The sequence below is a fragment of the Sceloporus occidentalis genome, unplaced genomic scaffold, assembly GCF_023333645.1.
Source record: "Sceloporus occidentalis isolate IW3139 unplaced genomic scaffold, rSceOcc1.0.p SCAF_174, whole genome shotgun sequence".
Lineage (NCBI taxonomy): Eukaryota > Metazoa > Chordata > Lepidosauria > Squamata > Phrynosomatidae > Sceloporus > Sceloporus occidentalis.
Window position 1 is genome coordinate 1,829,470 of NW_028317154.1, and position 17,239 is coordinate 1,846,708.

Sequence of the window (17,239 nt, forward strand, 5' to 3'; positions counted from 1 at the left end):
TATAGAGGGTTAAAAGGCATATCATGGGCCACAGTGCCATATTGGTGTGGCAAGCCTGGGGGCAGATGTGCGTAACTGGGGGACAGGTTGGAAAATACAAGGAAATAAAAACAAAAAAAATATTTTTCTCAATCATAGCTTTTATTTAAAAAAATAGTTTACATGAATTAACATTTACTGGTAAAACTTTTTTCCTTTAGGGTCGTCTTATATTCAGGCTTTTTCTTTTTTTCCTAAGTTAATATTCAGATTTTGGGGGGTCGTCTTATAATCAGGGTCGTCTTATAATCGAGCAAATACGGTATATACACACACTGAAAATTTGTCACCTAAAACCGCCTGTAAATTTTTCAAGAAGTTGCCAAACTTCAACTCCCTGATTACACTATGCATTGTGAAGGGTCCAACGAGTAAGCTTTTTCAGAGAGAGAGATATAGTTAGATCAGTTTAGACTCCTGTATGATGCTGCAAATGTAGATAAAATCAAAGTCACACAAATAAGTAAAAACATTTTATTAAAAAAAAAAAATCCTAGCAGAGTAACAATATCTTACATCCGTGAACCATTGTTTTTTAGCGATACAGCTCAGGTCAACGTCCAGTAATGACCAGGAAGCCCATTTATGGCTTCAAAGCTTCTTCATCACATCAGGAGCTCCATAGCTGGAGGACGTATATGAAGGACTTGGCACTCGGGAAGAACATTCAATACCAACCCATCGATTATAACACTTATCGCCAAGAGTCTCTGCCTCTGAGTGTAACTGAAATGAAGGCCAATCGTCATATAGACTGTATGAGGGATATACTATCAAAATCAGAGCACAAGTACAGATATTTTAATTCTTATGGTAACAAAATAAAAAGAAAGAAAAAAAAAAAAAAAAGAAAGAGGGGCACTAGGGAGCGTGAGGGAAAATGAGTCAATTTTCAAAGCCATGAACTGGAATAAAGCCCTGTGATCAGCAGCAGGGACGGAGTTACAATTCACCCCATCGGTGCGTCCAAGGGCTTTAACAGGCCACACAACGCCGATATACTCGGGAATACGGGAGGGAATACTATTTCATTTATGTATAATGACATCAGGAACCTCTCATTGTTAGCGGACAGGTTTTGGGGTTTATTCACTAAAGCAGGCGAGGTTGCAGGAGATCTGTAGTTTTGTTTAACCCCTTAATGACAGTGTCAAAATGCATTTTTTTTTTTTTTTTATTCTTTTCTTAGGAAAAACAAGATTAGCTCACATGTAACTAGATACAAGCAGGATCTATAAGCGATACTGGAAGTTGGGGGCTTAAGTCACAATGAGTAATGACTACGAATCAGGCAGGACCAAGTTCTATTACCCTATTTCAGCAAGAAGAGCTTGCCTTCGTATAATTATCCAGCTAAATCAGCGAGATTTCGTGAAAGCAACCTCACTAGCTAAAATTATGCAGGGCCAACTTGGCCCTACGCGCTAGAGAAACCTGCCAGGTATGGCCCTTCACAATCCATAGTGAAATCTGTATGCTGAAAGCACAAGCCTCCCGCAACCTCCTGCTTTAGTGAATGATACGATTGATGAGGCAGCGTCGCTTGGCTGGCGCCGAGTTATGATCACGAACGGTAAGAGAGGGCCAAGTCCTTGTACTGCGAAAGCATAGAGTCCTGGGAAACACATCTAACGCTGAGAGCCCCAAACGAGCCTCAACCCTGCCTGACTGACCATGTAGTAACGATACGAGGCATAGGTGGAAAAGGAACATCAATGACCATTCAAGTATACAAAATAAAACTTTGGGTTTCTGCCGCGCTTCCATTATAGTTTAGTGACGCTCTTGGATTACTAGAAACGTAAACACTGGGGATGAGGGGAAATTAAGGCTCCCAGGGAGGACTTTTTCTGCCGTCAACTTCAGTCTCCACGTGGTAGAGGACATCTCCTAGAGTGTGCTCCACCACAGCCTTCCACGCCATGTCGCTCACCTGCAAGGGGATTCAGAGATGGGGTCAGGACTTTAGCAGAACGAGCTTTAGACACTAAACCAGCGTATCCAGACAAGCCACAGCGAGGCAAGAAAACCTAGCGTCAAGATGCAAATCTGTGCAATAAAGCCGATTTTTATGAAGGAGATACTCACAGGACGGAACGACTTTTCTTTTGGAGGGTATTTGAAGTACGGCCCAAAATTTATAGAAACCTAGAGGAAAAGCAGAATTATAAATATATTTTCTCTTTAATATTTCACACCAGTTAAATAGTTTATCGGAGTCCCATCTTGTGTCAAATTCTCTCATCAGTTCCCTATCCGGACCCACTTTTCTCTTCACCCACTCTTACAAAGCCTGCCTGAACCAGACAACTTAAGCACGGGGAAGAGAGAACATAATGGGGAGGAAAAATCATGTAGATTGCGAGATAAGGAAATTAAGATGGCTGCGCACCATGCTATACACATGAAGTGGGTTTCTAACAGATACATTACATTACATTACATATGTTTAGGGTGAGATACCCATCAGAAAGACCCTTTATTGTTTGCACTTTTACATAGTAGCAGTGCCAGTTGGCGGCATATATCACATGCACAACTATCCTTGTAGCATTATGAGGTTAAAATGGGACAGAAAAGGGCAAATTAAACAGAAACTAATGAAATATAAAAAAAAACGGTACAGAATTTCTTAAATGTATTTGAGAGAAAAAAAATAAAATAAAAAAAGAAAAAACGTTCCTCAAAATTCTGATGAGAAGCCAACAGTCTACGGAACACAGAAGACGTTACAGCTGTACACGGAAGAGTATGGAAACGTACGCGTGAACGTATATACACTTACAGTGCAGCATTTATACAGCGAGATGGCCGGAAAATAAACGCCCTCAAAGATATCTTTATAGGCGACACCTTGACTGACTCCGTTCTTATAAAATACAATCTGAGAAGACAAACACACAGAGGTGACAATGAAATAAACCACAATGATCATTAGTCCAATATGCACAATCACTTCATGTTCAACACACAATCCCCCCACCCACCATGTTCAACCCAAGACCCCCCATCTCAGTAAGGGCAACAAATAGGACAGCGAGACAAACACTAGGAATTGTTACTCGAGTAATATGACATTGTTCACGAGCCTCCGCCGTGTGTACCCTGGTGACACTGAAACCATTACTAGTCCTTACGACGTGACCGCGTCGGGCCTGGTTAAAAGATCCCGAGTGGGTGAGTGGGGTCCTGCACTCACCTCGCTACCTGGAGTCTGCTTCAAGTTCTTCTCGGCTTTGTCTACAAAATCCTTTTCTTCAAAATAGAGGTAACTCTTGAATTTGATCAAAGCCTTGCATAAAAAAAATAAAATAAAATTTTACATAGAACATAATCCCCAAGCTAACAAATACTATACTGGAGCAACCGAGCGAGAGACAGGAGGGGGAATAAAACAAATTAAATAACTTTTGCATTATTGAAGCACTTTTTCACCTAAAAAGACACAATATCCATAGCGAGCAGCATTCAACGGCCGTACCTTGTCTTTATACGTGTCAGGCAGCGCCTGCGCGGTCTCTGTGCTATCCGGAAGGCGAATGTAGAAGCCCAGGGTGTCTCCCTGTCCGTAGGAATCGGAATAGTGTTTTCCTATCGACTGGTGGAACTTGGTTCCTTTCTTGCTACGCCAGGAATAACTGAACTTATCGTAGCCGAGCGGAGCCTGGAGGTTTCCTGGAAAATAACAGATTTGCTCCACCATAAAACTTCTTTGCAATCTAGTTAGGACAAGAAAGATGAATTGTATAGAACAGCCATCAGAGGTCTCTGTCCTGCCCTTAACAAAAAAAAACCAAAAAGACCCACTGAAGGAAGAATCCCCTTGCAGAACAAAAGCCAAAATGACATTATTCATATTATAACTCAACAATTATACCCTAAACAGCGCGATCCGTACAGAGCATTAAAAGTCTCCTCACCTAAAGCCTGAGACCACCCAAGCCTCGCAGACGTGTCCGGTGGCATCTCGTCAATAAATATCTCAAAATACCAGGATCCCTTCCGCACGCCGTGAGACGCCCGGACCATAGAATAGCCTTTCTCACCCAAAACAGTAAGTCGGTCATCAGATATCTTTAACTGCGGAGCTGTGAAAAGCAACACGTTGGATTCATGAAAAAGGAGTTCTGCATCTATACAGATCGAGGGGTTTGTTAACCAGGCACCCCCTCCTCACCTCTGTCATGTAGAGCGAGGAGAACCCGTTCATACAGACACGCTCTGTATAGATCTCCGGGAATGGGCTTTCCGGCCCAGCAGTCTAACTCCAGCTTCTCAGGGTCGGGGGCATGGGGGTCCGGCTCCGCCAGGATATATCTGTAGCCATCTTTGTTAAATGGATGCTCCAGAGGATACCCATGAGGAGGGAGGCGCTGTGCTGAGAAGAGCGGGTCGCTGCAAGGTAGACATAGTAATGGTAAAGGAACAGAGTAAGAATACATAGAACAGTGAAATCTAGCTTAAACGCAGGTAACAGTAGCGTTGAAACCCATTCCCATTTATTGTCGTCGGCTGTACCTCCTCGTCCTCTTGGCCGCGCTGGTGGAGCTGCCGTCTTGCTGCTTACGCTTCGCTCCTCGTCCTTTGGCAGAACTGCTGGCTGCTGAAGAACCTAAAAGCCGACGCTCCACGTTAGTGCTTTTACCCCCGGTTTCAGTGATCTCCTTCACCCAACTTTACATATTTACGCTACCGATTAACACTAAAGTGTTCCACAATTTACTTCTTCTGCTTAGTTTGTCTAAGACGCTAAATAAAGGTTGTTTTCACCAGTAGGGTAGATGGTAAACCTGCTCTGTACCAGCCTCTTGGTTCAGACGCTTAAAAAAAAAAAAAAAAGTTTCTTTACCGTTTAATCCACCTCCAGCGGATACAGCGCTGTTCTGCTTCTGTTCGTATGCTGGGCCAATGCTTCCGAGGTCCTGAAACAGAAAAAATTCTTATTATATCAAAGTTTATCACACTGTAATCAAGTATCATATTAAGAAAAGGTAGGCTTTTTTGTCTCTCTTCGGGCTTCACCTTATCTCGGGGGGGTCACAGGTTTCGAGAGGGGAAAGGTTGTGAGATTACATTTGTCTCACCCGTGTACTCACTTTTGTATGCTAAATATTTTCCGGAAGCTGAATATTAGTCATTTGCACCCCGACTAAGGTTGGCTGGGGTAAACAGAAGGGCTCAGTCTTAATCACACAGACTTAAGCTGGTCAGACTGTCCATGGGAACGGACTTCACTGGCATTGCCATAAAGAATCACCTGCGCCATTCTATTTACCACAAGACACTTTGTTACTGTCTAGTACATTGGGCTTGGATAACAGAACTAGAACACAGACACACGTGATAAACATACGTCGCTTTCAAAACACTATGGAAAACTAGAATTAGTTTCAATTAAAACTTTGTTCTTTACCCCTTCAGTCCCCTATGGACGTACCGGTACGTACGCACCATATCAGATTTCTAAAATTAGGACACCTGAATTGATAAACTTGGAGGGCATTTTCCATCACTAATTTTGTGAGGATTCAGAGGGAAAATGTATAAAAACAAAATTAGGTTTTTTTTTTTTCTCATTTTTGCTAGTTTTTAGTAAATTTCTCATCCTAAATTTTCAGCTAATCATCCAACTATGGTATCAAAAGAAAGCTCTATCTCTCCTTGAAAACATATATAGTTTACATGGGTACACTATTCACAGGAAAGGAGAATAAATCGCTGAACTGACAAACTGCAAAAAATGGCAAAATTGCTCAGGGACCTGAGGTACCAAAACCCCCTGGGATTGAAGGGGTTAAAGTGACGCAAGTAACATTGATCTCCTTTAAAAAGGTTAACAAAAAAAACTACTGTAAACTAAGTGATTTCACCTGGTCAAGGAGGCCAAACTTTGGATAGTCCTCTTCTGGATCCTTGCTGCCGGGATCAGGATGCTCTTTTACTAAAAAGACGTCTCGTTCCTTAGTCTGAAACGAGGAGGAGAGTTTAAGGCGGCGAGCGGACAGATATATACGACAGTCACACACGTAGTATATTAAATAAATCTGTAATTATAAACTATTTCAAAACATGTAAAGACGTTGGAAGCCTGTTAGGCTGGCGGGGGGGGGACGATGCCGATCCGTCAGCTCTAAATCCCATAAATCGCGGACATAAGCAAAAAGATCTAAGAATCATGAGCGGTTTACACAACTAGGTGGGCAGATCCCAACAGATTTCAGTTCTTACAGCCGCTGGAGACGTTCGTCAGCGTGCGTCGGCGTTTACACCGCAAATAGCGGTAAAATATTGGTAAAATGCTCAATACAGTAAGCGTTGCCATGGCAAATTTGGACGCGTACCATGGTTTTCACAATACTATTCGGCCAGGTCATTTTCCCAGGTCGCTGTCGGGTGGTCAGACTCTCCCAGTATTTGTCAATAAATGGAATTATATCCTTAAATACAGAAGAAAGAGGAAAAAAAAAATACACAAGTTAGAGACAAATGTTATTTTTTTTATTTATTTTTAATTCAGCTGGTACTCAGAAGAATTTAATACCGTGGAGAAGTGTGGGGGTTTTTTTTTTTACATTGTGAGAGAAGTCGGTTTTTGTTTTGTAGGGTATCGTCGGTAAGCTCCCGTTTTCCCGAGCGTGCTCCCCCCGCAGTAGAGCGTGCGGGGGGGATTTATGAGGCCCTTTCATAGCCTGACTTCAGACACCAATGGTTGTACTGGCCTCAGCGGACGCACCGTACAGAGCATTTTCCTGTTCTTGCAGCAATAAGCGAGTCGCATAAGGACATTCACTGACAAAACCGGTGATCACATCACACGCTGGCGCAATCCGTGGCATGTCCTGATCTCCATGAGGTGTCTGGGTCGTGAGAGCTAGCCCCTCAAACTGTATCAAGGTCAGGCGTTTACGTTTACTCTGGGTGTCCGCTGGGTACCGTACCTTATCTTTAGAAAACATGGTCTTTGGGTGCTCATCCCGGTTACGAGACTGCCACGTTAGGTTTGCCAGAGCAGTAAGACACATTTCCTTCAAGTCTGAAATAAACCAAAGTTACAGAATAAAGTATATTATATACACACACACACACGTTAAAATGGTGAACAGAATCCCAATCATCTGGGAATATCCACAAGTCACTCTTCAGTGTCATCCTCGGGGTTAAACAGTCTCGGCCCCTTCTGCGAGAGGTGTAGTTAGGAGCAGATCACTCAAGATCGCCGGCGGAGGGGCTTCCTTACAGTAACGGCCGCTCTTAACGAAGATCTCCAGAACTTCACCTATACAAGACACTAATCTGCGGGGAACTGAATAGTCTAAGAACGCTCGTACGAGGACCGGCTGGGCTCTCATTCACAAATACATGTTCTCCAGTCATTGGGTCTTCAGACAAAAATATACCAAGCAGTCCTGGACTGGAGAAAAGCAGCACCATCAGAATCCGCTCAACTGGATGCATTCACATCTAATGTTCCGTTGGTTACCAAGGCATTCTACATCACCCCACCCTGCATGTTCACAGAAAGTCATTTTAATACTCACCCGCATCCTTACCAAGAAAGAATGTACAATTAAGGTGTCATCTAAAGGACCTCAACCATGAAGACCCTCTTAGGACAGCAGAAGACCCATGGGGACAACATTACGTGAGACTACTATAGATCACCCATCATGGTGGATGACAACAACCCTACTATGGCAACAAGAGCTGAGCTGGCCCTGCACAATGCATTAGTCTAAGAACGCCTTCAAGAAAAAGGGTTGATTTAATCCAGTAGGATACAGGGCCAACAAGACCCTTCTTAAAAGGTGAATCTCACCGGAGTCGGCCCATGGCGGTGTATAGTGTAGAAGCTGAATTAAAAGCAGAACGCCTGCTTTATCTATCACACTATTTGCGTCTGGTGATCCTCTAGGACACTTACTAGCTTGTTTTCGGAGGAAGTAAGTGTTCCCGCTGTGGTGACAGATGTTGCAGTGAAAGCTGTAGTTGGTCATAAAAGGAAGACATGACCTACGGGATGAATAAAACAGGGAATATTAAAATAAAAAAGCTACAATAATGATTAAAAAAAAAAAACATCAACAGAACGATCAGAACTAATCAAGCAACAGATTCCTTAGGATTGAGTAGAACGGTGACAACAATTTCCTTTTTGGAAACATAAAGAGCAGTCATCGGTCTAAATCTATGTTTAAACCGAGGATTCATAAGATAATTCATTCACATACAGCAGCCATTTTCTGTCACACTTATAAAATAAATTAAAATCATGTTGTGCAAGACATTCTCAACAGTATAATTTTCTTATACGTTGCCTTGTGCTTTCCCAGCATGCACTGCACAACATGCAGTCCATTAAATAAGAGGGTTGGAAAAGCAGCAAACCTAGCTACAGTACATAAGCCGTGTAGCATCAAGGGTTAAATATACTTTACGTTTAATATAGTTTAAAATATTGATTCTTCTATAGGGTAGTTATAAACCCTCCGGGGCAGGAAGGGGCTTTGGATAGTAATATGAATACATGTTGAGGAATACATGATCACGCACCACCTCCTTCACACACACACATCGGGGAGATGCGTATGCGAATGAAGCACGCAGGGGTTCGGGGGTAATACTCACGTAGTATCTATTCCAAAGTGGTCAGCGCCAAACCACTTGAGGCAGATGCCGCACTGCAGCTCGATCTCCCCAAGCTGGCGTCCATTATCTTCATCAACTGAGCCGGTCTGCGTGTCCATGGTTTCACCATCACCTGTCCCTTCCTGCCACGAAGAGAGAGAGAGAGAGAGACTATGAGCATACCGGCAGCGTCCTGCGGCTCAGCGAGAGACATCCCATCTAATAAAACCAAGCTTAAGAAGAAGAAATGTTACAGTGGCTTGGCCCAGCTCAACGTCTGCCTTGGATCAGCTTGCCAAGGGCGGAGCTGTGAAAGCCAACTCAAACGTCCTCCTCTTGGCCCTTATGGGCATCCATTCAGACTCACTGGATCGTGTCTCTAATCTTCAATACAAAAGAACAGTCAAGTACAAGGTACTAGGGGGCAACAGTGAATGACAGTACATACCAGACCCTCCTTTTCATTGGAAGACTCTGGATCCACACCGGATGCTGTCGTCAGCTGGATGGAGTCACTGAAACACACAAACACATTCAACATAAATAATAACAATAAATGATATAAAAAAAAAAATATATATCGAGAAGACGGACCAAATCTCGGCAAGATCCCAATCAACAGGGGATTCCTCCTGGAGTTCTGAACCTCAATATTTTAAACTGGGGCAAGGGATACCCACATGCCCTCCCCCTACAAGAACTTGGTGACCCATGGCCTGAAAAAAGAGCTTCAATACCAATTACATTAGCAGATCATTTGATAAAGAAGCCCATTCATTCATACATACGGATATCGCTCTGAACTACATAAACAAGATCATCAGTCTCCTTGTACAGGGGTAGACATTATTATTGTAAACAGATAACGTATGTCCTTCATATGAAGCCATGTGCGACAGATGCCCGGAACCGTATGAACGCCTTATTTTATTGGTGCCCTTGTCCCCCCTTTAGCATCCTGCATTGGGAGAAGAAGATGATGATGATGATGGAGTCCTCTGTCGCTGAACTGATCACCATATTGTACAGGGCTGTGGTATACGTTGGCACTTATCCTAATATAACAGGGCTGCCACAATATTCTATACAATCAGAAAGCATTCATTACAGGGCCGCCATGACTCAAACTAACGTATAAACAATAGGAGACGTCTATAAGCCGTGTTACAAACACAGGACGGGGCGTAGACTCCCAGCCTGCCGTACACGACACACAGACCCCGCCGTACACGACACACAGACCCCGCCGTACACGACACACAGACCCCGCCGTACACGACACACAGACCCCGCCGTACACGACACACAGACCCCGCCGTACACGACACACAGACCCCGCCGTACACGACACACAGACCCCGCCGTACACGACACACAGACCCGCAACTAGGAGTGCGCTTTAAAGCCACCATTTGGCCAGATAGACAGTGCTTGCCCCAGAAACAAAAGACAGGGAGGGTCCTGCACCGAAGAGCTTACAATCTAATGGAAGACACTGAGCAGGGACTGTAGGTTCTGGATAGACCCCCCAACAGCCAGCTCTGAAGGCGTCTATGGATCTGCAGGGGCCACTCACCGCCATTCAAAGGGTAACCCCACAAACTACACCCACCACCACCTGCCGCAGCCTGGTATCCACTTCCATAGACTCCACACAAGTAAATACCACATATAAACAACCCCTCTCCCGCCCCGTGCTCAATTAACCCACTCCGCACCAGCGTTGATTGCGACCCACTGCCGCCAGTCAATGGGATTGGTGGAGGGTAGTAAAACCACATTGTTCTCGTAATGAACCAATTTCCCCTCTTTTAAAATTAGGCCTTAAAGCACACCCCTTTTTTCTCACCTGCTCCGGTTGTCTCCACCCCCTACCGGGCTGCCCCCGGATCCCCCTCCTCCTCCTCCCGCCTCTACACCCTCCTTCTCCGCCACCGCCGCCATCTTGGACGCTCAAAACTCGTGCAAATTTCCCTGGGCGGGGAAAGGGGAGGGGCGTTGGTGCTGCGTGAGGGGCGTCATTAGAGAATGCATGACGTTGCCGCCATCTTTGTTGAGGGAAGATTGCCTTCACTCTGATGTAAGCAGCCCCCTGAGTTGTACGGAAGCTGAAAGTGACCAATGTGTCTCGAGTTGCGTTTGCAACAATAGTAGTCATTACAGTAACAGATCTGAACAAGCTGATTAAACAAAGAAGTTGTGAATCATTAAATGAGTAAAGCGTCTAGAAGAGCTTCTAAAAGAAAAAATGTTAATTTTATTAATAAACACACTTCTGTAGTTTCTATACAGATTAGTGTGACTTTTACGGCTGTAGAACCATGTTATACCCCCATACCCATCATACATTCTAAACTCCTGGAAAAGAGGTGCATGGGGGCACATATTTGCAGATGGCAGTACCATTTCCTTAATACGCACAATTCAGCCCTTTTCTATTAGAGCAAGTGTGCAGCGTTAACTGTTAACTGTGATCCTCTTGCGTCACCTATTGAAAGAGTTAAAAAACATAACTAAAATAAAAATTAAAACAAATTAAAAGATGCGTCCACGTAAGTTGCTGTTAGCCGAAGACCTCTGCCCTTCCCATCAGTGCCAGTCAGAGTGAGAGAGAGGGGTCATCCAGGTCATAAGGTAAAAAATGCACACATTATTAAAAAAAAAAATATATATATTATTATCTTCTTTACATGTTTATTACATAACTGATTACTATTTAATCGCTGATTAGATACATAAATTTGGTCAATGATAAAGACTCTTCAGGTCACTGATCATTGATCAGCATCACTGATCATCAGCTGGCGACCTGATCTGAAGAGTGCGATTATACTTGATTGTAAATAATTTTCTCCTAGAAAACGAAGTGTAAGGTTATACCTGTGTATTATACCCTATATTTGGTTCCATAGAGTTATGCCAATAAACTATGTATTTCACACTAGCCTGCCCTGAATACAACCTGTCACCCCAGGCCTGGCCCAGTACCTACACATTCTTGCCAATATTCGAACTGGTAAAAGATACTTTTTTGTTTCTATGAGATGCAGCAGGAGGATCCCCCCCAAGACATTTAAAGTAACTTAAAGGGACACTCAAATGTCCCATGCAGCCTCTCTATCAATTTTCCCTGGACTTTATACACAATTCCACGCCACATTTCCAACTATCTCCCTTTCCTCATTTCCTGAAAGTGTTTTCTCTCGGCTATAAATTCCATCCTCTTCTCTCCATATGTTCAGCTTTTTACCTTCACCCAATTTAGTTGATCTGTTAAGGATGATATTCTAGGCTTTTAACTCATGAAAACACCTGCCACTAGGGGGCAGCAAACACTGAAAATGACACCTATAAACAGCCTCCATCCATTATATCTACACCTCCCCTTACAAAAAAATACTGCAGTTTTTCTGAAGTAATACTGCAGTTTTTTGGACATGAAAAAACTGCAATACTGCACATTTACTGCAGTTTTACTGCATTTGTACTTCACTGTACTGCACTTTTACTGCACATTTACTGCACTTTTTTTTTTATATTGCAAACCTACAGTTGTACTTCAATGTACCGTAGCTTTATTGCATTTGTACTTCCGTACAAAAATAACTGCAGTAAAACTGCAGTACAGTGAAGTACAAATGCAGTAAAACTGCAGTAAATGTGCAGTAATACTGCAGTAAAAGTGCAGTATTGCAGTTTTTTCATGTCCAAAAAACAGCAGTATTACTTCAGAAAAACTGCAGTATTTTTTTCGCAAGGGTCTGGATGCAAATAGATTATTGGACACCTATTCATAGATATATAGATATATACAGTGCCCTCCAGAAATATTGGCACCCTTGGTAGATAAAACTCTCCTCTCATGGATATCAAACAATTGCAAACACAACACAGGTCAATCCAAAAAAATAAAAATTGTTAAATATATGCGTGGCACAATTATTGGCAGCCTTTTAGCCAATACTTTGTGCTATGATAACAGCTCTGGGTTTTCTCCTGTAATGTCTGATGTGGTTGGAGAATTCATGGCAAGGGATCTGAGACCTTTCTGTACAGAATCTCTCCAGATGCTTCAAATTTCAAGGTCGACGCTGGTGGACTCTTCTCTTCAGTTCACCCCACAGGTTATCTATGGGGTTCGAGTCAGGGGACTGGGATGGCCACGGCAGGACCTTGATTTTATGGTCAGTAAACCATTTTTGTGTTGATTTTTATGTATGCTTTGGATTATTGCCCTGCTGGGAGATTCAACTGCGGCCAATTTTAAGATTTCTGGCAGACGCAGCCAGGTCTTTATAAAATATCAACAGATATTAAATGTCCAAGATGCCATGTATTCTAACAAAATGTCCAGGTCCTCTGGCAGAAAAACAGCCCCAAAACATTAAAGTGCCACCAACATATTTAACTGTGGGCATGAGGAACCTGATGATGAGAACCTGATCCCATTTGAAGTTCCAGTAGTGTCGGGCAAACTGAAGACGGTTGAGGGTAGAGACGTTTTTCTTGAAACCCTGCCAAACGACTTGTGGTTATGTAGTTTTGGAGACTTTCTTTCCCCAAGACGCAACTAACTTCTGCAATTCTCCAGCTGTGATCCTTGGAGATTTTTTAGCCACTCAAACCATCCTCTTCGCAGTGCGTTGAGACAATATAGACATACGTCCTCTTCCAGGTTGATTCATAACATTTCCAGTTGATGGTGGAAATTATGTGCCCTGATGGTGGAAATTATTTTCTTATAGCCACTTCCCATTTTGTGAAGCCCAACAATCTTTTGCCGCACGTCACAAGCTATATTCCTTGGTCTTACCCATTGTGATGAATGGCTAGGGGAACTTGGCCTGTGTGTTATCTAATATTTATATTCCTGTGAAACAGGAAGTCACGTTTGAACAATTTCCTGTTCCACGCACAACATCATTAGTCATTGACCTGGTGCATCATCCAACCATTAAATAGTAACAGAGAATGACAGCACGCCAAGGCTTTGATCGCAGAGCAACAGTCTTTATATGATTATCATGGTCTACAATTCAATGTTTCAATCCCTCGTGGGATTTTATATCTAACCAATAATATATATAAATATACTATATTACCAAAAGTATGTGGACATCCCTCCAAATTATTGAGCTTAGGTGTTTCGGCTACATCCAATCGATCTCAGGTAAAATCTACCCTTAATCCAATTCCAGTGAGGGAATGTAAAGATGCAACAGAAAGGCAACAAAAAATCCCAATTATAAAACAAGTCCAGACTAAGGTTTGTGTTTTTTAAGCAAATAAAGTGTGCAAAAACTAGATGGGCTGAATAGTTTAAAGTTAAATTGTATGCTTCTATGTAAGATGTCTTGGTTGTTGAGTGTCTTTTTTTGGAGGACATTGATGACTTCCATTGAGTCATCCAGTGGTTGAGGTTAATACGATGAGGAAATGTAAATATGCGTTGCTTAGGCTATCCTGAATCTGAGACAATAACAAGAACTGAATAGCGTTTGACGTTTTTACAGCAGGAGAATAAATGCCAGACCAGATGTGCTTTCAAATTCTATGTTTCTCTAAATGCAATTGTCTGGAGTGGGGTCAGAGGTCCCATCCTGCGTTGGGGACACATCTGTCTCTAGAAAGAGGCACAACGATGCCAGGGGCCTCCAAAAATAATCATGGTGGTAAATCTCTGATTTCCCCCCAACATCCACCTACAAGATTTTTATAATAAATTACTAGAAGATGAAGAACTACTCAAAGCCATGAAAAAATCCTCGTTTCAGTCATTTTGTATATTTTGTGGAGCACCAAAAATGTAGGCAGATCCTTTGTGCACCATGAGCAGTACCTGTTCTCTGGTTATCAGGTGGTTAAAAGGACAGCCATTCAAAAAAATGTCAAGGTCCTGATCACAATTTGGACAGAAGATGGCTAATCTGTACGGAATGGTATAAGAACAATGGGATCAATTGCGAAGGTCCCCAACAGGGTTGTGGAAAGAGACCTGGTTTATCTGACGGATGTGTGTAGATGAAAAGTGTGACATGGCTGTGAAAAGGCATGCTTGGGGATGGGTAAAGCCATCATATATATGTAATACGTGTTTTTCTCATTTATATGATGTATCTTACACAGTAAAGACTGAATATTGGAGGCAAATGGTAAGGAATTCCAAAAAAATGGAGAGGTTATTGCACCACTAATCACAATCAACATCCCGTCTGAGCAGTGGGGTCAAATAAACAAGGCATCCAGGGGTGATGAGTCTACCAAAGCAGGCGGGTGTCCAACTAAAGTCTACATGTTTCCACACCAACCCACACAATATGGATATGATTTAAAACCATTAGGAATGCTCCTGCTGATTGGACAATCCATTGGTTGCATGGATCATCAGAAGACCCCTTTTTGATCTTTGCTCCAGACTCACTTTTTATACACAACACCCACTGGATCATGGATGACCATCTCTTATAATAACATATGTCTATTGCATTGCATTGAGAACTTATACAGAAGGGAAAAAAAAGAAACTAGTATTTAATATTTATTGTGACAGTATTGGTTTGAAAGACCCATACAAAAGACGAGGTCCTATGGAAAAAATATATTTTCTATATAGAGTCCTGCAGTGTGCGGCCACCAGTTGATATGCACGGCCATATGCTGCGAAAGTATTAAAACGTAACATAACATAAAAAAAGAGCCACGTGTATCTGGCCATAATATAGTGGCCATTGGCCTTAAAGCTCCAGGGCCATTAGTCTACCCTAGTCTGCCTATTGTAATGTGTGTAGATGGTGTAACCACAGCACGGCAAATGTAACTTTTACAGTTACATTTTTCAAGGCATTCCAATTATAATTCTGATTTCATGAAGAATTGAGATGTACGGACTCCAAAATGTACTTTGAACAGTTGCGACTTATCCGCTCCCACTGCATGGTTTGCTTGGTGATAGAACCTTATCCATGTAAGCCTCCATTCTTAATACCACTACTATACTGTCCCAATTGTTAGCCGTACTCCCCCCCCCCAAAAAAAACAAGGTGGTCTATAGTTGGAATAGTGCAGAAAATGAAAGACACCTTTTGAAATGGTTGATACCATAAACGTTGTTATCTCAGGTCATAGCACCGATGCAGTATTAATTTCTGCAGTTGGCGAAAGTCCTTTCTGTGCATGTAGATACCAACACCATTCCACCTGCCTGTATGAGAGCCCTGCTCAGGCTGTATGGAACTGTATTTAATCACCTGTTTACTGAAAACCATCCCATCTTATTTCACACCCCATATCTAACAGCTGAAACGCAGATATTTTTTTTTTGGGGTGCAAACATTTTGGTTTCATCGTCAGCAGAACCCATGAATGAAATGAAGTCTTGTCCGGTCACCTTAAACCCAGTTCTAGGAGTTTGGGAGGCAAGATTTATGATGTGGCGGTCACGGTTTTTCTTTTATTTTTTTACGTGCCCTGGGCAGACCTATTATTGGGCCCCACACATATAATTTATGCATGCGTGTGTGATCACATAAAACCCTGTTGTTTTATGCGATCACACACGTCTAGGTAAAGATGGTCCTTTACCAAGAGACAGCCCTTTACCCCAATGGTAAAGATGGCCCTCGATATGATCCATACGTGCCAGCTAATTTGGTCCGGAGAGTCCTGACTGTGTCCTGAAGGATCTGGTACTCATTGCCTGTAAATATAGACCACGTGCACAGTGTGGAACCAGAGTATAAAGTGGTCATGATGTCATAACTTTGGTGGAAGACGGTGTCCTGCCGATGCACAGCAGAATCATTTAGAATTCTATATTGTTAAGCGTGTTGGTGAAATAGTGGCCAGGTTGTGGCCTAAACTCCATATTATCCATAGCTTCCAACAGTCCTGAATTTCTTGGGACAGTGTCTGCAAAAAGGCTTACGATGCGGAAGACAGATAGTATGCCACATTATGTGGTGCTAGGGCCATTCTCTATCCTGTGGGGTTGACGGGTTTATAGCTCTAGAATTCACGATACCATGCATAGAATCAGCGGAACATGTTTTTCCTAAATAAAATTGTATAAATAAAAATACTTCTGCTAAAGACTTACTCAAAGCCCCTAAGGTCACTAAGGAACATAAAAAAAACCCTTTAGTCACTGGTGTTTTTTTAATGATATAAACGTTTACAAAATGTATCACGTAGAGTAGAAAGAATGCACAGAGATGCTGGAAGACTTTATGGTGGAGTTCTCTATAATGTCACTGGCGCAGGCATCTATATCAATGACCTCACAATGGAACAGAATCGTTATCTTTCTTTATAGAACACCAGCAGGCTCAGTAGTGCCAAAATGAACAATAAAATTGACATACAAAACCAGCAATAACACATAGGAGGTGCCTGCTCTTGCCAGTTTACAGCGTATTCCTCAACCGGACAAAAATAATTCTCTTCAGCTGATCTAAAATGTCAAGAAACCACTTTTGGGCAAACTAGTTTACTATAACAATTTTTGTTGAATGACTTACTTCCCTGCAAGTACAACAATGGCATTAGTCCATCTATGACAATAGCCCACCTATGGCAA

At 42.5% G+C, this 17,239-nt stretch overlaps 1 protein-coding gene across 2 annotated transcripts; it reads right to left on the bottom strand.

Moving 5' to 3' along the window:
• Nucleotides 1-1,864: 1,864 nt before the first annotated feature.
• On the bottom strand, nt 1,865-9,148 carry LOC149279256 (set1/Ash2 histone methyltransferase complex subunit ASH2). 2 transcript variants are annotated; one of them, XM_089501409.1, is made up of 15 exons: nt 9,113-9,148; nt 8,665-8,807; nt 7,961-8,049; nt 6,978-7,072; nt 6,381-6,476; nt 5,910-6,005; nt 4,889-4,961; nt 4,558-4,651; nt 4,217-4,434; nt 3,960-4,127; nt 3,521-3,714; nt 3,239-3,331; nt 2,825-2,923; nt 2,128-2,187; nt 1,865-1,972 (listed from the first exon to the last, which is right to left on the bottom strand). In XM_089501409.1, the coding sequence occupies exons 2-15, from the start codon at nt 8,781-8,783 to the stop codon at nt 1,865-1,867; spliced, it is 1,602 nt and encodes a 533-aa protein (XP_089357535.1). In that variant the 5' UTR covers nt 8,784-8,807; nt 9,113-9,148. The 2 variants fall into 2 exon arrangements, with proteins under 2 accessions (XP_089357535.1, XP_089357534.1); XM_089501408.1 differs by lacking the exons at nt 2,825-2,923; nt 9,113-9,148 and having other exon boundaries at nt 8,665-8,783.
• Nucleotides 9,149-17,239: the final 8,091 nt, after the last annotated feature.